Source organism: Eutrema salsugineum, unplaced genomic scaffold (assembly GCF_000478725.1).
Source record: "Eutrema salsugineum unplaced genomic scaffold, Eutsalg1_0 scaffold_5, whole genome shotgun sequence".
Classification (NCBI taxonomy): Eukaryota; Viridiplantae; Streptophyta; class Magnoliopsida; order Brassicales; family Brassicaceae; genus Eutrema; species Eutrema salsugineum.
Window position 1 is genome coordinate 5618518 of NW_006256612.1, and position 19610 is coordinate 5638127.

Below are 19610 nucleotides of genomic sequence, written 5' to 3' on the forward strand. Positions count from 1 at the left end.
ATAACATATGCCTACAGATATTTTCTTTACAAATTCGAATAAGCCACAGTTACATGTCTTGTCCACACCATCTGACTTAAGCTAAAAACGACTTCAATGGTCGGATATGGACACGCGTCATAAAACCAGTTGCCTTCCTCCAAGAAAAAAAAAACTCAATAATCTTTTATCTCTCCCCAATCAACTATCCTCGTTCACATCTCCATTTTTCTCATCAGAGTTCTCGACCTGAGAAAATAGTCAGATCTGAGATACATTAAAACAAAAAAAAGGTAAAAGATAAAAAGATGACCAGCTTAATCCCATCGGAGAAACGATGGATCATAACCGCCGTTTTACTCTCCGGTCTAATCGGCGGCGCTCTACTCTTCACAAGCTTCATACGAGCCGCCGACGACGCTTTCTTCCTCTGCTCCACCGCAAACGCCAAAAGCCGAGCGGTGGCCGCGGCGGCTGATTATTCAGCGACTCCGATCCAGCTCCAAGCGATCTTCCACTACGCCACCTCCACGGTGGTCCCGCAACAGAACATCAACGAGATCTCGATCTCTTTCAACGTCCTCAAACAGCTAGCTCCGGCCAACTTCCTCGTCTTCGGTCTCGGCCGCGACTCGCTCATGTGGGCTTCTCTTAATCCACGTGGCAAAACCTTGTTCCTCGAAGAAGATCTCGAGTGGTTTCAGAAAGTGACCAAAGACTCACCTTTTCTCCGTGCACATCACGTGCGTTACAGGACGCAGCTACAAGAAGCCGATAAGCTTCTACGCTCTTACAAATCGGAGCCTAGCTGTTTTCCGGCGAAATCTTATCTCCGAGGAAACGATCGGTGTAAGCTCGCTCTCACGGGACTTCCCGATGAGTTCTACGATACGGAGTGGGATCTGATTATGGTCGATGCTCCTAAAGGTTACTTTGCCGAAGCTCCGGGAAGAATGGCGGCGATTTTCTCGGCGGCGGTTATTGCTAGGAACCGGAAGAAACCTGGAGTCACTCATGTGTTCTTGCACGATGTTAATCGGAGAGTGGAGAAGACTTATGCGGAGGAGTTTTTATGCCGGAAATATAGAGTTCATGCCGCCGGGAGGTTATGGCATTTCGCGATTCCTCCGGCGGCTGCTAACGCTACCGTTGACGGTGGTGATTATAGGTTTTGCTAAAGATTGCGACACGGTTTTTACTCTTTTTCCTTTTTTGCCCTTTTTCTTATCTTTTATTACATAGAGTTCACTTATTATTCTGATTTACTGCCGACAATGTTGGATCTACAACATCTCGTGTTTTTTTGCCTAAGCCTTCGTATCGACGTGGACTTTCCGTATTGCGTAGGGCATTTATATATCTTACTTTTGTCATCATATATAAGGTAATTAGACATTCTTATATGGAAACTGAACTAAGTGTTTGCTGAAAACGTAGAGAAGTCTAAAAAATCGTTAAGGCGTCTATTTTTGCCAGTCTAATTTTCAACCCTAACTTGGTAAGACTTTTCATTTTGACGAAAGAAAAGTTGGTGTTGCGTATTTGTTTCCAACGAGTATTTTGTAGTTTTACCTTGAAAAAGTAATGAAAAGGATAAATTGATATGTTTGACAAAAAAAAGAGGATAAATTGATATGACGACAAGAATCTCTCGTTAAATTGCGTGTTGTAACTTTCATTAAAAACCAAAAGCAAAATAAAGAACATGTACAAATTGCTATGTGGACGTTTACCAATTTTAACTTTTACGTATAGCCCAAACAGTCACTATATTTAGATCGTGCCTTTTTTTTGCAACCATATTTAACTATTTCAGTATTCTAAATAGGGATCCCTTCTAAATAAGTAAAGAGACCCATAATCCCTAAGTAAATTGCATGAATCTTTTCTGATATCTACCATAGATAATATGGTTTATTAGGCAGGTAGCACAAAAAAGAATTTGATTAGAGAAATAGTAAGTAAAATCAAACAGATTATATATAAAATTGATTAAAATAATTTTTGTAATCTTATGGAGGGCTTTGGTGTTTGAAGAAACATTTAGGCGTGCTAACGGATTACACTGTAATGGTTATTTCTCTAAATGATACAATACTGTTTAAGCTGGTTTTCATCATATCCGATTAATACCCAAATTAATTAGCATGTTAATACTATGTCCAATAACGAGACACAAATAATTAGCATAGTTATTGGCAAGATATTTGAAACAAAAAAAATCTTGAATTTGATTGTCAGTGTCTCACATCGCGTTAGAGTCGCCGTTACGACAAAACTTAAGAAAAAAAAGAGTCGAATTTATTTACTTCCAAATTAACTCAGACGGTGGATTGCTCCGCCGCCAGACCCCCGCCGGTGAGAAATTATCTCCGGCAGACTGATTCCAGGTTTTTCATCCTCCATAAATCATCTCATTAATTCGGTCTTAGCGAATTTATTTGTGTCGCAACTTTTGACCTCTGCGTAGTAAACGAAATCGAATCCAACTCCAACGACTTTTCTCCTTTTTTTTTTTTCAATTTCCCATTGTTTTTTGCTCTTAAATTGGACTCGAAACTGTAAGTTTCCACCCGAAAGTCAAGTACTTTGACCACTGCTAAAGCTCGGGCATTCTACTCTTTGAAGTTTTGTCTGAAATATGAGTTTTGTCTTAAGATTCAAGATGGGTTTCGTAATAAAGACACATGATTGATGGATGCCTGCTTCCGAAAAAGTGATAACTTCACAGTCTTGTTACAGGATACTACTTTATTTTTTGAATTTGAAAAGGATAAATGAAGTCAAGGAGAGACAAATGATACAAAAGAAGCTGTTTTGCATCACGGAGATGTGAAGCAAGACTGTGCCTGACTCTTTCTGCTATCTCTTCTAAAAGATGTGCCAAGAGCTGTGTAATTAGCACTGTTGAATCCTCTGAAAAGCTTTCGGTTTAAAGGACTTCCACTGCCGAGTCCACCGTTGATGCTTCGATTTGAGATACGGCGACTGCTGCTACTACTTGGCCTCGCCACATAAAAGTTATCTTGCTCTGCCATAGGTTGTGGAAGGATCTTCTTCATTTCCCGGAGCCTTTGCTTCACCACCTCCTTCTCCTGCCTCTGCTTATTGTATTCTTGTAACATTGCAACAAGAGGTACCTGTAAGAAGCACAAGTGAAGTGAGTATCCTATCGATTTTCAGAGTTTTTTTTATTGTTAATTCACTTAGGCATCAACTTGTGTCACCTCATTGTACAAGAATACTTTCTGTCTTTCTGCTTCCCAGCTCTTTGTCTTTACCAATATAGATTCCACTAATCCTGGTGTGAGCATCAAAACATGGTCAGTCTATAGTTGCATTATAACCTAAGAAGATGCATGTTCATGTCATTTGTAACTTTATTCGTTGATATCTGAGAGTTGCATCCCCATGCCTATATTACCTGTGATTTTGCTGACTGTTATGCGTGCCCGTTCCGCTCGCCTTAGGTTTCGATGAGCATTTCTACTTACTGAGTATCGATTCTCGTCCTGTGATTCATTGCATGAATTAGACTATAGAGATGAATTGCAATCAATTTTGTTATAAAGGAATGAATAGTAGTGAAACCTGGTCATATTCTTCTAGCCAGCGCTCTTCATCACTTGCTAACATCCACCTATCCACTTTTTCAATTATTCCTTTTCTACTTGCTGCTTCTTCCTTTGCTCTTGCTATCTTTTCATCCATGGCGGTGAGAAGTTCCACGTGGTCAGCTTCCCCTTTAATATAGAGTATAAAAACTCTGCAATGAGTGTGTGACATAAAATTATAAAGAGACGCAGCAGTTGCAGAAAGTTACAGTTTGTCCCACCAGAGTCTACAAGGTTCGTTAAATCTCTTATTTCGGTTGGTGGAGTCTCCATATGTGATATGTTGCATGTATCCTCTAGTTCCTTTTGCTTCTTGATGAAAAGTTCTTTGGTTTTGCTTGCTTTCAGTTGATCTAGTCTCTTAACTTCAGCCTCAGCCTTGGGAAAATTTTGCGCAAAAGAAAAGGCAAGTTACATCATCTATCATTGGGTATGACACCTTTATCCTACATTACATACTTACCTGCTGAATTATGCCCAATGTAATGCTGCCAGGAGCACACACGTCTGATGGTTCGAATGACAGTAAATCAATGACTTGAGAAAACTTTTGACGATCTTCATAAGATGCATCCATTAGACTCCACAGATCTGATAAAGCTCTACCAAGATGGTGAATCTGCCATTAGTAAGATGTCTTAAAAGGTCAGATAACAATATCTTGGTTCCACCTTCACTGACTTGTGTTTTAAATCATTTGTCAAGCTATTTTCTGAGGTATGCCCGAAGAAATGCCTGGAAATGTAATGGAACATGTCTAATTAGCTTCACCTTTTCAATGCGCTTCTGCTTTTCCTCTTCGAGAGATACAACAGTGCTATTAAGCTTTTTTAAGATATCATCACTTATGTTTTTGGATATTCCATAGAGGTCATTCAGGCTTGGGTGAATCTTTGTTATGATCATCGATGCTTCTGTTTCCAAGGTTGCTGATAGATCTCGAATGGCGCATATATATATTTCAACCTTCTGTAGTCTCTCATTCTTTGTGTGACAGAACAATTAAGACAACATGATGGATAAGCCATAACTGTCTGATATAGTTAAAATACTGTGTTCCCAAATTAGTATTACCAATGTACCTTCTCATCATGGAGCCTATGCAGTTCATTCTGATAATCTTCAAGTTTCTTAATAGAAAGATCGTTATCGTCTATGGCTATATTTGTAGGTGAGTCTTCATATGTCGATCTACCTGCTATTTCTGCTGAAATTTTCTGAATCTCCACTTTGACAGATCGGACCTGCTTCACTCTCTCGTCTTTCCTCAGCCTCATCTCACGCAGTGCAGGCGCAATAGAATCGAGCTGCTCTCTCAGTGTTCCTCCCTTTTTCTCCGGCTGTATAGAGAATGACAACAACATTATCTATGATAGTTTAGTCTTGGCTTTGAATATCAGCATTCACATAGTACAGACACCGTCTAGAGAATCACTGTTTAATGCATGTTCGAATAATCTTTGCTTAACAATGGATATTAAAGAATGAAAATTACCCTTCCAGGTACTGATCTTTCACCGAGGCATAGAAGAAGATGAGTGAGTTCAGCTTCAGATTCCGCCAGCTCTTGATGTAGACGAGACCTTGAAATATTGGCATGGTCAACTTTTCTCCGGTAAGCCTCTACACATTCCTGCTCTATATCAAGCAACACTTTCTCTCTCTCGAACTTATCTTCTCCGACTTCATCCCATATCATCTGTATACAAAACAGTTATTATCCATCTATCATACTTCTCTTTTAATTTTGAAACATTTCACTTGAAAGAAACAAAAAATGCACCATGAAACAAACTTGCCTGTAACTCTTTGAGCAAATATCCGCAGGACGTATCTAACAACGAGGAGCTTCTCATTCCTATCGGTGTCTGAAGGGAACCCATCTTCTGATAGATGATTCTCCAATGTTGGGATTGAGGGAATTGAGGTGTGAGAGCTTTGTGCTATTGGTGCTGGTTTTGCTTTGAAGACAAGGGTGAAAGTGACACATATTCTGCTGCAAAAGCTTCCTGTTTAAGTGATGGCTCATCCGCATCTCCCTCCTCTTCTTTGATTCTTCAGTTTAGGTCTCTTTCTCTTTCTCTTTCTCAACTTAATTTTATTTATATAAATATGGTAAGGTTTAGGAGTCGCTTTTGTGCTGATGCGTTTGCTTCTGCTGTATGAAAAGCCAGAGAGAGATGTTTTTGTTTATATGACAGAAAACTTGATTCCTAAGCAAGCTCTGGTGCTTTTTATCCCTTTGCTGATTACTATGTTATCAAAACCCAATAGAAATTAGCTTTGGCCTTTTTTCCCGTGGATTAGGTAAAGTTCTTTGGTTATCATTATCAAGTTCTTGTGATTACAAACTATGAAGTTAAATAAATTAAAACACACTATGATCTCTGAAATCAACCTGTTCTTGCATTTTTCTGTTGTAGAAGACCATTTTATAAGTGTTACTCGTGGACTATTATACTTTATAATGACTTATTTGATACGTCTCTTAAATAAATTCGTAGAGGAGACACTCCACTAGCTAACAAATATAATGATCATTTTCCACTCACATATTAGCAAATATAATGATCAGCTAGAGGGACGAGTTAACAAATTTCAAAAGGATTTTCAGCTTCTATACTGCCCCAAGACACATTCCACTATTTTACAAGAAGTCATTCTAAAAGATACTTGGTGAAAAGTGAATTTTGAGCGTTTGGATTTATACTTTTATTTAAATGAAAATTTTAAAAGATGCAACAAAATCTTTGACTAACGATGATTCAATTATCAAGTTCAATAACAGCATCTGAAAGTTTGAAGATCAGACACTTGTGTTATTCAATAACCTTGACTCGTTCATGGAGAGAGAGAGACGCAATACTTCTGTTTCCTTTGTTTCTTCTCAAATAGCACTTGGCATCAAATCTTCTCACTTCATTACAAACATGAGAGTCGTAGGTGTAGTTAGTCTGATCCAACAGACCTTCGATCTCTTCTTGTTCTCCAGCTTTTCTTTTCTTGAAAAACACAAAAATGTTCTGACTTTGAGAGAAAAGCATTTTTGTAATTTAAGGAAGTGTTAGTGTTTCAAGCATGAATTGAATCGGTATCAATGCTGTATAGTGTTTTTTGGTGAGGGTACCATTATAACATGGCGTGCGGTCCTCTAGTGAGGTATTAAACTCAAAACGACAAAAACGTAACAATCCAACCATTTCTTAACGAGACAAATTAAAATTCAACCTATTTCAGAGATATCCACCGACTTGCACAGCGATTTAGACCACTCAAATTAATTACTGTATTTCAAATAATTTTTATGTTAGAGAAGGTGTTTGCATTTTAATTGTGTTCATTGTTAGGATTACATTGATCAACTGTAAATATGATGGGTTTAGGTGATATTCCATTTTCTGTAAAAGAATTTATAAACGACAATTTTTGCTTTTCTTATGTTTACATTAGAGAAATAATTTTGGAAATATATGCCGAAATTGAACAGACAACGTATAATCATTACAAATTGGTTTGGCAACTAAAAAAGAAAGAAGATTTGAAAAAGCGAACATGGTTGACAACAAACAGAGAGGTATTTGTAATTAAGGATATTTAATGTAAGATCTAAAATAGCCGACATATGCATGTACTGTCGGCGCGTGTCGGCCGTCGAAGTCGGCAAACTCCTCAACTCACCCTCCAATATAATTCAAACTTTTGTTTTATTCTTATTTGCTAACCACATCAAAGTCATTGATTAAAAAACTAACATTAACAATATCGAACTTTAATTAATTCATTAACTCTTCTGTTAGTTATATTGTTTCTTTTAAATTAAAACTGCTAATGATAAAGATTGTAGGAATTTTCTACAAGTTTTAAAACCTCCATAATAAACTTAAGACTACAAATAATTTTTACGTCAATTATTTTACTAAAGATTCTAGTAGTACAAATCCGTATATACGATTCTCAGCTGAGATTTTTTTTTTTTTAAACAATTTGTTGGAATCTTTTTTTTTTTCAAACTCTCTTCCACAAATTATTAGACCCATTTTTTGAACCGAATAATCAACAACTGAAAGTTTGCATATGTTTAAAATCTACTTAGGACATTTCCTATATTAAATGTCATACCTTAAAAATACTTACTAAGTCGATTTATCCAAATTTGATTAGTACTTGTGAGTTTTTTTTTTGAACCTTATCAGTACTTGTTGGTTGTTACCAACATTTTCAAAATTAATCAGTAGACCATCATATATTGTCATTTTTATTAATAATAACTAGGATATTAAGTAATAAAAAGTTATTTATATTATGCTTGTGTTGTTCTAGAGGTAATGTAAAAACAAAAAGAAAACAAAGAAAAAGAGGAAGGAAAAAAAGATGCAGTGTTTGGAATAAAGACGTGGTTATTACTTACAATATGAATGTCGGTGAAAAATGGACCTCTCATTGGCTTGACCATACTTCGACCGAGCCAACATGTTAAAAGCTGTTTATTCTACATCACATATCTATAAGACTATAATTATCAGTCGACGACAAAAAAAATAAATGAAAACATTCAGACAACAAAGAGAAAATTTTATCTTTAATAATTAGAAATTTGAAGATTACAATTGCATCGTCTTTTCACTAGTAACAGTGCATTTTGTATAAAGATAATTTTTTTGCATATTTTTTCTTGTCAAGGGTAAATTTATGTATTAAGTGGCCAACACCATAATGATATAAAAGAAATTATTGAGTATCTTAAGAAGCTGTTTTTTTTCCTTATAATTAAAATGTCCCCTAATAATACCGTTGCTAATGAACCAAACAAAAATATGCCGTTGCTAATGCAAATCTAGTAATATTTAAAATCATTTGAAAAAAATAATAGAGTCGTTTGATTAAATAATAACAGAATCTTTTTTACTAAAAGATTGATTTGAAATTAAGAAAACAAATCTATTGTGTTGTGTGTACTTGCGACCTTGCAATTGCAACTCGCAAGTCTTGGCTTTATTTTGACTTCAGAAGAACTTCTCCTTTTTCACTAATATATTTATTTTTATTATGTTTTTTTTTCCTTCAAAAATTTCCCAATCGGTGTATTAGCCATAGCCGAAGCTCTTTCTCTCTGGTTGTTGGGATCGAGAAAACTTTGCCTTGAAAAGCTCGGCAACTGTAAATCACACCGTCGCAGAAACTACCCAGAAACAGCATCTCAAGGAGAGATAATCATTATTATAACCAATGCCTGATGCTCTTCTCTTGATTGCTTGTTTTGGTTTATGATTGTTATTCTGCCTATTTTTATCGGATGCAGTTTAACGATTCATTTTTGGTACGTATGCTCCTCTGCTTCACTCGATTCTTAAGCTGATTTTTATGTTCATCTGGGTATGTATGTGTTGGGGGAATTCACCAGATTAATTTTAGGGGTTTTTGATTTTTCTTCTTGTGTTCTGATTTGTTGTTTCTTCCCTCTGTTTCTTGACAACCAAGAATCTTCTTTGCTGAGTTTTTGGGTTTTGGTATCCTGATGATTTTGCATCTTATTTGTTTGTTGAAATGCCCCAAACTAAAAAGCTTTTGTTAAAATTTCGTCTTTCATTGTCTTTTTATCTTCTGGCTCTGTTCATGTATGCTTCTCTTTTGGTTTGTTTTTGTCTGGGCACAACACGTTGCAGTTGAGCATACACTGACCTGGATTGTTTTCTATAAATTGGTTTAACTTCTCACTGATTCAGATTCTTTTCTTCTTGTAGGATTGAGTTCTAAGCCGATATAGAGCTGTTGCCATAGATACATACAACGAGTTGTTGAAACAATGGATGCTAACGAGGTTGAAGAAAGTTTTTTTGCCCCTAGTGATGCCAAGGTATCTGAATCAGACTCTTTTATTTTCCCAATAATCTAATATGATAGTTTTTGTTGAGACTCTCCCTATAGATGTCGATTCTTCTTTGTATCTTTATTGTATGTTTCGATTGATTCTGTGATGTACAAAAAAATCTGTGGTTGTATTGATTTTGTCATAGTTTATAGGAGTTGTAATATGTCTTATCTTTGACTGTAAGTGTAAAGAGTGGCTAACAGATTCCTGTTTTCAGCTACACGGAGAAATGTGCAATGCCCTTTCAGTGATTTACTGCAAGATCATGTCTATTTTCCCGTCGCTCGAAGATGCTCGGCCGAGAAGCAAATCTGGAATTCAAGCTTTGTGTTCACTTCACGTGGTTTTAGAAAAAGTGAAGAACATTCTACGCCATTGCACTGAATCTAGTAAACTTTACTTGGTAAGTTTTCGTTTTATTTACGTAAGATTTCAGAACTAATCCAGTTCTTCTTCCGGAGACTCTTGCTAACCACTTGGTTTGACATGTAGGCTATAACAGGGGACTCAGTAGTTTCGAAATTTGAGAAGGCGAAATCTTCTCTTACAGATAGCCTTAGGCGTGTTGAGGATATAGTCCAACAGTCAATTGGATCTCAGGTAGTTAGTTCTCCGTGTTCCTGTTTCTTGCTGCTCCGAAATTATATTCCTTTTCTTCTCTCTTGGCAAGTTAGCAATATCTCTAGTGTTGAGTGCTTTTATATCTTACTTTTGCAGATTTTGGAGATTTTGATGGAATTAGAGAACACTCAGTTTTCACTTGATCCGTCAGAGAAGGAAATTGGCGATCAAATAATTGGATTGCTGCAACAAGGGGGCAATTTTGAGAGCACATCTGATAATAACGAGCTTGAGGTTTTCCATAAAGCTGCTACTAGACTAGGTATCACTTCTTCAAGAGCAGCTCTAACAGAGCGAAGATGTCTCAAGAAACTCATTGAGAGGGCCCGAATGGAGGATGACAAGAGGAAAGAATCAATTGTGGCTTACCTATTACACCTCATGAGGAAGTACTCAAAGCTATTTAGAAGTGAGATCTGGGATGACAATGATTCACAGGGTAGTAGCTCATTGCCTTGTTCGCCAACTATTCAGGGTTCTCTTGACGATGTCCCTGGTCGTGCTTTCGACCGCCAGCTGTCAAAACTCAGTTCCTTCAACTTCAGACCTTGCAATAACAATAGGAAATCTGTGCAGATGTCTGTTCCGCCAGAAGAATTGAGGTGTCCGATATCATTGCAGCTTATGTACGACCCTGTCATTATCGCATCTGGACAAACGTATGAGAGAATCTGTATTGAGAAGTGGTTTAGCGATGGACACAACACATGTCCCAAAACTCACCAGCAGCTCTCTCATCTATGCTTGACTCCTAACTATTGTGTCAAGGCTCTAATTTCGAGTTGGTGTGAACAGAATGGCGTTCAGGTCCCTGATGGACCCCCTGAGTCTCTAGACCTTAACTATTGGAGGCTGGCATTGTCTGTATCCGAGTCCACTGAAACGAGAACAGCGAAAGGTGTTGGTTCTTGTAAGTTGAAGGACGTGAAGGTGGTTCCTTTGGAAGAAAGTGGAACTATTAAAGAGGAAGCTTGTGAATCAGAATACCAGGAAGCTCAAGTTACTCTTGTTGAACAATGTACGGATTTGTTGACCACTTTGAGTATAGTGGATAACTTAAGGAAGAAATGCAGAGTTGTTGAGCAAATAAGAGTATTGCTAAAGGATGATGAGGAGGCCAGGTTTCTCATGGGGGAAAATGGATGTGTTGAAGCGTTGCTTCAGTTTCTCGGAGCAGCGCTCCTTGAAAAAAATGCTTCAGCCCAAAAAGTTGGAGCCATGGCTCTCTTCAACTTGGCTGTGAACAACAACAGGTATTCCTTGATTTCTATATCCCTTTCCATCACTTATGATCAAGCTCATAACTTCAGTTAGTGTAGTATATGATCTACACATTCGTTACAGAATCAACTAGACAACAAAGTAAAAATTCGGCTAATTATTTTTTGGGGGAATTTTTCAGGAACAAGGAGTTGATGTTAGTATCAGGAATTATTCCTCTGCTGGAGGAAATGCTCTGTAATCCACATTCCCATGGTTCAGTGACAGCACTTTATCTGAACCTGTCGTGTCTTGAAGAAGCAAAGCCCGTAATAGGTTCGAGTCTGGCAGTTCCTTTCATGGTAAATCTTCTTTGGAAAGAGACTGAAATCCAATGCAAAGTCGATGCCCTTCACGCACTCTTCCACCTATCCACTCACCCTCCCAATATTCCCTGCCTCCTATCTGCCGACATTGTCAATGCCCTTCAATCCCTCACCGTCAGTGATGACCAACGATGGACGGAAAAGTCCTTAGCTGTTCTCTTAAATCTGGTTTTGAACGAGGCTGGAAAAGACGAGATGGTTTCAGCACCTGGCTTAGTGAGCAATCTAGCCACCATTCTTGACACGGGTGAACCAAACGAGCAAGAACAAGCAGTTTCTTTGCTTCTGATATTATGCAATCACAGTGAGATCTGTAGCCAGATGGTTTTACAGGAAGGAGTGATACCTTCTTTGGTATCTATATCCGTAAACGGGACTCAAAGGGGAAGAGAGAGAGCACAGAAGCTACTGACACTATTCAGAGAACTGAGGCAGAGGGATCAAACCCATCTTACAGAAACACATACAGAGGTCAGGAGCCCGGAAGAGAGCGGGTTCTCTGTCGCTGCAGCCGCTGTAACAGAGTCAAAACCGCAGTGTAAATCAGCCTCGAGAAAGAAAATGGGAAGAGCGTTCAGTTTCCTATGGAAAAGCAAGAGCTTCTCAGTTTACCAGTGTTGAGAGTCGGGTCTTTTACCTTTAGTTGGTGTAAAGTTTAACTTGTTTTTCTCCCTCCTAAAGACTTATTATTTTATCTCTTTTTGAAAGTCTTGGAGGCAAAAAAGGATGCTTTGTATAGGTTTTTGGTATTTGCTATATACTAAGATGTATTTTACTACAAAAAATAATTCGTCTCTGGAAGTAAGCCCCGTTCTGTTAAAATCACGTTAGGGACTAAAGTGAATGATTCGGTTCTAAGAGAAATTAAAATCTAAAATATCCCGATACTCGAACCGAACCGAACCATAATTTGATTGGGATTGGAAAATTTTCCTAAATAAACCGGACGCAAAGCCTACCAATAATATAGGGAAGATGTTGAATGAAAGGGTTTATGAAACTTGTGTTGATTTGAATTTGTTGAAGTGCCGGAGTGCGATTTGGGTCTACTGTGAAACTATCGTCGTTCGTCGGAGAATGAATTTCGTTGTAGATGAGATTTTAGAGTGAAGCTAAGGCAGAAATCAACAGTTACAGCTTCGTTTCTTCGAGTGCTTTTCTGTGATATGGCGAATCTTCCGATCCTTCAATTCGAAGAGAAGATCGTTGAAACAGTGGAGAAGAACCCAGTGGTAGTTATAATCGGAGAAACCGGCTCTGGAAAGAGTACTCAGCTCTCTCAGATACTTCATCGACGTGGCTACACAAAGTCCGGCGTAATCGCCGTCACTCAGCCCCGACGCGTCGCCGCCGTTTCCGTCGCCAGGTGATTTTTCCCGTTCATTTTTCACCCTATGATTTGAGTCTTTGTTGGTTCCTTTAAGATCTCAGAATTGATATTTAAGTCGAATTTCGGGGCTTTGGTCTTCAGACGCGTCGCGCAGGAGCTTGATGTGAATCTCGGAGAAGATGTTGGTTATGCAATACGTTTCGAGGACAGAACTTCGAGCAAAACTCGCATTAAGTAATGGAATATGTAAAATATGTTTTTAGTTATATCTTCTTCTTTTTCACATGATTTGTCTACTGGTTTCCTCATTGTGGGATTGTTTATTTCTCCCAGATACCTTACAGATGGAGTTTTACTTCGTGAGAGTCTGTCTAATCCAATGCTTGATGATTATTCTGTAATCATATTGGATGAAGCTCACGAGAGAAGTTTAAACACGTAAGGACTTTTTATATATATTCAGATTTGATCTCTGTTTGCTGATCACGGTTCACTTCCTTCTTTTACTGTAACATTGTTTCGTATGGCATCAAGATCTCATTCAAACATGCACAAAGGCTCTAGAATATATCTTAATTTGGTCCATTTTTGTTTTCAGGGATATTCTGTTGGGTCTAATGAAACGTTTGGTTAGAATCCGTTCGTCTAACTTCAAAGTTCTTATAACCTCTGCAACACTTGATGGAGAGAAGGTTTCTGAATTCTTTTCGGGCTGCCCTGTGCTGAATGTACCTGGAAAATTGTACCCCGTGGAAATATTATACAGCAAAGAGCGCCCTGGCAGTTATATTGAGTCATCTCTGAAAGTAGCAATTGGTATGTTCAAGGTCCGGTGTTGCTGTCGTCAATTTAATCTGATCTGGTTAATCTTGCTTTTCATTTTTAAGAGTATATATTTCTCTTTTAGTTAATGACCTTGTTGTTACTTGCAGATATACATGTTCGTGAGCCAGAAGGTGATATCTTAATCTTCATGACTGGACAGGTCTATTTCATTTGTTTGTCCTATTTTCATTGAAACTTAGCAGAACCATCTACATTGTTGCGTTTGCTTAGTCTGTCGTGGTTTTAAATAGGATGATATAGAAAAATTAGTATCAAAGCTGGAGGAAAAAGTACGAAGCTTAGCAGAAGGATCCTGTATGGATGCTATTATTTATCCTCTTCACGGATCTCTGCCACCTGAAATGCAGGTAACGTTTTCTAAATTTTGTTTCTGCAATCAAGATCTCTTGGTGGTCTAAAAGGTTTTGGTAATTTGTCTTGACTTTGACAATTTCTGCAGGTTCGTGTATTTAGTCCACCTCCTCCAAACTGCCGGAGGTTTATTGTTGCTACAAATATCGCTGAAACTTCCCTTACTGTGGACGGGGTTGTGTAAGAAAGCTGAAACCTGAATTTTAATTTTTGGTTTTCACATCCCATATCGACCGTTTTCCATTTACGGCCTAACATAATGATACTTTTACCACCCTGGTAATAAGTCTAGCCCAGGAAACAATTCTATAGATAATTGATGTTGCCTTATATAGTCTAATCATGAAGACTGTAGTCAAGTCCAGTAATCGAATCAATCAGATATTTGATGTTGGCTTAATTTTGCTGTTATACTCCTCGCTCCTTTTAGTTCACTTTAGATTTCGGTACATGTTGCTCATAACCACTTCTATAGATCTTTTCTTTGGACTTTGACTGGCAACAGACAATTGATATAACTCTACATGAATATCTTTAAGGTTGTGCTCTCTTTGTCATATTGAAAAATGAATTTAGTACAAGAATATTTTTTACACTGCATTCATGAATCTGCTTGGTTGTTCTGATTCTTCTGTCACTGTTGCCAAAATTCGTATTCAGATGCATTATGAGTTCATGTCTACATTTTGTCAGATCATGTTTTCACAATATGGAGATCGATAACATTCTCAGATTAGCATATTTCTCTGTGACAGGTATGTAATTGATTCAGGGTATGTGAAGCAAAGACAATATAACCCTTCGAGTGGAATGTATTCTCTTGATGTTATTCAAATTAGCAAGTAAGCAAATGAGTATTGTTTCAATTATCTTGGTTCATTTCATTAAATTGTCACCTAAATATGACCTCCTATTAATCTATCGGTGCATAAAATGAACCTCGTAGTTAACGTGGCATGTTATCTATAACTGTACGTAGAAAATATCTACAATCTCCTACAAAAAGAGTGCTAATAGTGGTTAAATAGGACCTCATCAGATATACTTATGTTTACTCAGGATTAATAGTGGTTTCTTACTCTGATTTTCATCAAGGTGCTATATGCTTATTGTATTTCGATTTTTGTTACACTGTGGTGTTTCAGAGTGCAAGCTAACCAACGAGCTGGACGTGCTGGTAGAACTAGACCTGGGAAATGTTATCGATTATATCCCTTCGCAGTGTTCCGGGATGACTTCCTTGATGCAACAGTTCCTGAAATACAACGAACTTCTCTTGCTGGGAGTGTTCTTTACTTGAAATCGTTGGATCTTCCTGATATTGACATTCTGAAGTTCGATTTTCTTGACGCTCCATCATGTAAGAACTAATTTCTATCGGAACGTAGATGCCTCTAAAGTTTTGTACAAAAAAGATGGTGTGTCAAAACACACCGTGCTGTTTCAATTTATATTATATTTCTATGGTTTTGATCCTACATATAATATGCAGCTGAGTCATTAGAAGATGCGTTGAAGCAACTGTATCTCATTGATGCAATTGATGGGAATGGAGCTATAACAAGTATTGGGCGGACAATGTCTGGTATGTTTAGCGCATTTTTCCATTGTTTAATAAATGTTTTAGTTTGAGCTTTTATCTCAGACTGAGCATATTTGTGGTTCAACAGAGCTTCCACTAGAACCATCATTGTCAAGAACATTGATAGAAGCAAATGAAAATGGTTGCTTATCTCAAGCTCTAACAGTAGTTGCCATGTTGTCAGCAGAGAGTAATCTACTTCCTGTTAGGAGGTTAGTTTTTGTGATATACAATTACCTGAGTCATGCTATGAAATGTTTTAAATCACAACAGATCTTCTCATTATTATTTCTGCTTGTATAACAGCAAACCAAATGAAAAGAAGAGGAAGCATGATGAATCTAATCTCCCTGATGGATCCGGATTTGGTGATCACATTCAATTGCTACAGATTTTTGAATGTTGGGACCGTAATAACTATGATACGGAATGGTGCAAACAAAATGGAATGCAGGTCATTGTTCCATTTTCGTTCTTTCTTATCTATCTATTTTTGAGTATCGCACCTGAAAAGCATGGTATTTAAATTTTGCATCGTGACCAAATGTCATAACTTGAGAAGGTAGTCAAGAATATGATGTTCTCCGTTGGAATTTCAAGTTTGTATTTTCTGTTGCATACAGTTTTATCCATTTCAGTTACGAGTTTGTTTCGATGAATCCCTTTTGGTACATTACTACATAGGTTCCTTAATGCCATTAAGAAGAAAAATAAATTTTTGTGAAAATAATTTGCAGGTGCGAGGGATGGTGTTTGTCAAAGATGTTAGAAGACAGTTATGTCAGATTATGCAAAAAATATCCAAAGGTTAGTATTGTTTCATGACAAAAAGATCCCGTGAAAGAATACTTGGCCTTTGGCTTTCACTCTTACATGGTTATACCTCTTACGGAACCAGAACTTATGTCAACTTCTCTTAATTTCTGTGTGACATGCGATAGTTGGCTGTTTCATATCTAACCAACCGTCCCTAAAACAATTGGCCTCATTGACAAACTAGATCGATTGGAAGTTGGGGCACGTGGAAGGAATAGTTCAAGCCGAGACGACTACAGGAAGTTGAGGAAAGCTCTATGCGTTGGTAATGCAAACCAAGTTGCTGAGAGAATGCTTCGTCATAATGGATACCGGACTCTTAGCTTCAAGCCCCAGCTAATGCAGGTATTAACTCCTCAAACCAAGTCTTCTTTATCTATTTTTATACTTGTACAGTGTGACAATGTTAGATACTTCATAAAATCATTCGCTCCATCATTCACATGTTTAGTTTTGCTTTTGGTTGATTCTAGGTGCATCCATCATCTGTGTTGAGTACAGACAACGAGGGAATGTTACCTAATTACGTAGTGTACCATGAGCTGATTTCCACCACACGGCCGTTCATGCGTAATGTTTGTGTAATAGAAATGTCATGGGTGGCTCCCATCAAAAGAAAGATCGAGAAACTAAATGTCAGAAAATTGAGGTAAAAACAAACAAACATCTCTACTGACTTCAAATCCAGTATCGTTCTAGCTTTCCCCTTTGTGGTCTTTGGATTCAGTTAATTGATCGGGTCTCGTCTAATCTGCGATGTAGCGGTGGACCGGCTAACTCTTTCAAGGAACCTGAGGAGAAGACGGAGCTGTCTAAGAACAACAACAATGCAGAAACAACGCCACCTGCAGTTTCTGAGAATGTTGAGAGTAGGATTGAAGCGGCCAGGGAACGGTTTCTTGCTCGTAAAGGACAGAAATAAGTTGATGGAAAAATGTCTCGAGTCTCAAATAGGGGGATGGAGAATTCAAGAGCTTGAACTAGCCCCGGTTTCTTTTCCCAAAAAGAATTAGAAAAAGAAAAGTTTTCTTGCTTTTTTCGTATGTTAGCATTTGTTTCTAACTCGGACTAGATATTAGGAAGCCTCAAACAAAAACAGAATAGTGCTAATTCACTTATTCACATGGTCCAAACTTAGAGAAACTTGCAACTATTGAAGGAAACTAGCAAAAATTAACATCAAAAGAGACTTAGATGCTGTGAAACCACATTTTACCTCCGTCCCAGATGTAAAAAGATACAGTGAAGTCACGAGTCAAGACCAAACCATTCTCCAAACTACAAAAACTTGGGTTATAAGTCTTTTACCAAAAACTACCAAAATGATAAAGCAAAAAAAAAATCTACCAAAGTGATGTTATTCTACTGATAATGAGTTGAGTTACGAATATTAATAACTTTTAATAACCAATTAAAATTTTTTGAACTGGAATCCTAGAAATCAAACCACATTGGCAACGAAATAGCAAAACGCGTCTTGCGGGATGGAAGGTTTTAATCGTATATGGCGCTAGTGTTTATCAGCTTTTTGATGCGTTTTTGTATCTCTCAAACCTTATACCACTCTATTTTAAGGAGTTTAATTGGTTCCTTGATTAATGAAATTCAGACGATTTTTTTTATAAAAAAAACTTATAATATTTGCCTTATTTGTATTTAACCGGAGTTCTTAGTTTGTAATCTCCGTTATCGTAGGACTGGTTCGGTTCTTTAAAACAGTTGCAACTAACCAAGATTATTTGATTTTATGTCGGTCAGTAGTAAATGGGGAGTTTTGTTCGGTTTAAAGATAAAATTGTAAACCGACCTTTTAATTTATTTGAGAGAAAAAGGGGAGAAAAGAAATATGGAAACTCCCGTCTCCGTGTCGAACAAAAAACGATAAAAAAAAAAAGGAAACGTTGGAGCAAAAGTCAGCGGAATCCTTGATTGAAAACAAAAAAAGGAAACTTTTGTCTCTAAAAAGGAAATCCCAAACAAACCGTTAAGGATCAACATCTCTCTATATAATTCCCGAAACTAAACACATTCAGGTTTCACTTTCGCTTATCCTTTCGCAGAATTCTCTCTTAAGATACTATGTTGTTCTTTCCTAAAAACAAATCGAGAGCCACAATGGACAAAAGTTGCCGCGAAATCTGGTACTGGAACAAGAAGGAAGAGATGATATTAATACGTGAATGTCTAAGAACTTGTGCCTTCATCGTCATCGACGCAGAGTTTCCCGGTTGCTTGAAAGAGACGCCAATGGAAGCTAGCGATGAAATTCGACACCGAAACATGATATTCAACGTCGACAAAACCAAACTTATTCAGTTGGGTTTCACTTTGGTAGACAACCAAGGAAGAACCTTTGGTACATGGGAAGTCAACTTCTGTGATTTCGATGAAACAAAAGATGAAAAGAACTACAAATCCATTGACTTTTTGCGACGCAACGGTCTGAATCTGAAGAAAATCAGAGAAGAAGGAATCGGTATAGATGAGTTCTTCGCAGAGTTCACTCAGATTCTTAAGAACAAAGATAAGAAGATGACATGGATCACGTTTGATGGCTCCTACGACATGGCTTATCTACTTAAAGGCTTAACCGGAGGAAAACCATTCCCCGAGACTTCAGAATGTTTTGCAGAAACTGTTGAGAAATTTCTCGGGGCTCACTTTGATGTGAAGAAGATGGCTGCGGATCTGTACAAAGGAATGACCATTCGCTATGGGTTACAGAGACTAGCCGATGAGCTTCAAATCAGGCGTGTGGGAGAAGCTCACCATGCTGGTTCCGACAGCGAACTCACAGCTCGAATATTCGTGCGAATGGCTCTTAGTTTAGATCAGCACAAAAAGAGAATGTGTCTTAGGGAACAGCAGCTACGCAGGGAACAAGAGCTTCTTAAACTGGCACGGAGACCGGTTATGTTTGGCGCTTACCCAACTTTAGGTGGCTACTATGTAGTGCCAGTCTTGAGATAAAGGAACGATAATGTCCAGAGCTATTGAGGAATGTGAAACGTTGTTC

General features: G+C 37.8%; 5 protein-coding genes and 1 long non-coding RNA gene across 8 annotated transcripts; 5 read left to right on the forward strand and 1 right to left on the reverse strand.

The window, feature by feature from the left end:
* Positions 1-80: 80 nt before the first annotated feature.
* LOC18992276 (probable methyltransferase At1g27930) lies at positions 81-1318 on the forward strand. Its single transcript, XM_006415653.2, has one exon. It carries the CDS (start codon positions 288-290, stop codon positions 1155-1157), a length of 870 nt encoding a protein of 289 aa, XP_006415716.1. The 5' UTR covers positions 81-287; the 3' UTR covers positions 1158-1318.
* Positions 1319-2418: 1100 nt separating this feature from the next.
* On the reverse strand, positions 2419-5500 carry LOC18992277 (65-kDa microtubule-associated protein 8). Its single transcript, XM_006415654.2, has 10 exons — positions 5393-5500; positions 5089-5292; positions 4676-4933; positions 4365-4577; positions 4057-4212; positions 3815-3971; positions 3571-3722; positions 3404-3491; positions 3207-3280; positions 2419-3119 (listed from the first exon to the last, which is right to left on the reverse strand). The coding sequence occupies exons 1-10, from the start codon at positions 5474-5476 to the stop codon at positions 2802-2804; spliced, it is 1704 nt and encodes a 567-aa protein (XP_006415717.1). The 5' UTR covers positions 5477-5500; the 3' UTR covers positions 2419-2801.
* On the forward strand, positions 4087-5829 carry LOC112084161. 2 transcript variants are annotated; one of them, XR_002898140.1, is made up of 4 exons: positions 4100-4238; positions 4831-5003; positions 5097-5208; positions 5421-5829. It is a non-coding gene; the product is annotated as an uncharacterized LOC112084161 (long non-coding RNA). The 2 variants fall into 2 exon arrangements; XR_002898139.1 differs by having other exon boundaries at positions 4087-4238; positions 4831-5208.
* A 2840-nt stretch (positions 5830-8669) lies between these two features.
* On the forward strand, positions 8670-12475 carry LOC18992279 (U-box domain-containing protein 45). Its single transcript, XM_006415656.2, has 6 exons — positions 8670-8910; positions 9335-9447; positions 9680-9865; positions 9955-10062; positions 10180-11336; positions 11486-12475. The coding sequence occupies exons 2-6, from the start codon at positions 9397-9399 to the stop codon at positions 12288-12290; spliced, it is 2307 nt and encodes a 768-aa protein (XP_006415719.1). The 5' UTR covers positions 8670-8910; positions 9335-9396; the 3' UTR covers positions 12291-12475.
* A 198-nt stretch (positions 12476-12673) lies between these two features.
* LOC18992280 (probable pre-mRNA-splicing factor ATP-dependent RNA helicase DEAH4) lies at positions 12674-17752 on the forward strand. Of its 2 annotated transcripts, XM_006415657.2 has the most exons (16): positions 12674-13035; positions 13141-13233; positions 13333-13437; positions 13598-13815; positions 13932-13984; positions 14076-14192; positions 14285-14376; positions 14952-15038; positions 15342-15556; positions 15689-15781; positions 15867-15990; positions 16085-16232; positions 16516-16585; positions 16779-16939; positions 17068-17243; positions 17357-17752. In XM_006415657.2, the coding sequence occupies exons 1-16, from the start codon at positions 12836-12838 to the stop codon at positions 17514-17516; spliced, it is 2112 nt and encodes a 703-aa protein (XP_006415720.1). In that variant the 5' UTR covers positions 12674-12835; the 3' UTR covers positions 17517-17752. The 2 variants fall into 2 exon arrangements, 1 of the variants encoding a protein (XP_006415720.1); XR_002898130.1 differs by lacking the exon at positions 17357-17752 and having other exon boundaries at positions 16720-16939; positions 17068-17205.
* A 957-nt stretch (positions 17753-18709) lies between these two features.
* Positions 18710-19564, forward strand: LOC18992281 (putative CCR4-associated factor 1 homolog 4). The gene has a single exon (XM_006415658.1). The coding sequence runs from the start codon at positions 18710-18712 to the stop codon at positions 19562-19564; it is 855 nt and encodes a 284-aa protein (XP_006415721.1).
* Positions 19565-19610: the final 46 nt, after the last annotated feature.

Excerpts from the sequence above, each read along its gene's own strand:
- LOC18992280 (XM_006415657.2), top strand. The coding sequence starts at position 12,836 with ATGGCGAATCTTCCGATCCTTCAATTCGAAGAGAAGATCGTTGAAACA. Across the intron at positions 13,438-13,597 it reads CACGAGAGAAGTTTAAACAC|GGATATTCTGTTGGGTCTAA; the intron begins GTAAGGACTTTT and ends TTTTGTTTTCAG. Across the intron at positions 15,782-15,866 it reads TATTGGGCGGACAATGTCTG|AGCTTCCACTAGAACCATCA; the intron begins GTATGTTTAGCG and ends GTGGTTCAACAG.
- LOC18992276 (XM_006415653.2), top strand. The coding sequence starts at position 288 with ATGACCAGCTTAATCCCATCGGAGAAACGATGGATCATAACCGCCGTT.
- LOC18992277 (XM_006415654.2), bottom strand. The coding sequence starts at position 5,476 with ATGGGTTCCCTTCAGACACCGATAGGAATGAGAAGCTCCTCGTTGTTA. Across the intron at positions 5,293-5,392 it reads ATTTGCTCAAAGAGTTACAG|ATGATATGGGATGAAGTCGG; the intron begins GCAAGTTTGTTT and ends TTTTGTATACAG. Across the intron at positions 3,492-3,570 it reads GGCTAGAAGAATATGACCAG|GACGAGAATCGATACTCAGT; the intron begins GTTTCACTACTA and ends AATGAATCACAG.
- LOC18992281 (XM_006415658.1), top strand. The coding sequence starts at position 18,710 with ATGGACAAAAGTTGCCGCGAAATCTGGTACTGGAACAAGAAGGAAGAG.
- LOC18992279 (XM_006415656.2), top strand. The coding sequence starts at position 9,397 with ATGGATGCTAACGAGGTTGAAGAAAGTTTTTTTGCCCCTAGTGATGCC. Across the intron at positions 9,448-9,679 it reads TTGCCCCTAGTGATGCCAAG|CTACACGGAGAAATGTGCAA; the intron begins GTATCTGAATCA and ends TCCTGTTTTCAG. Across the intron at positions 9,866-9,954 it reads AATCTAGTAAACTTTACTTG|GCTATAACAGGGGACTCAGT; the intron begins GTAAGTTTTCGT and ends TTTGACATGTAG.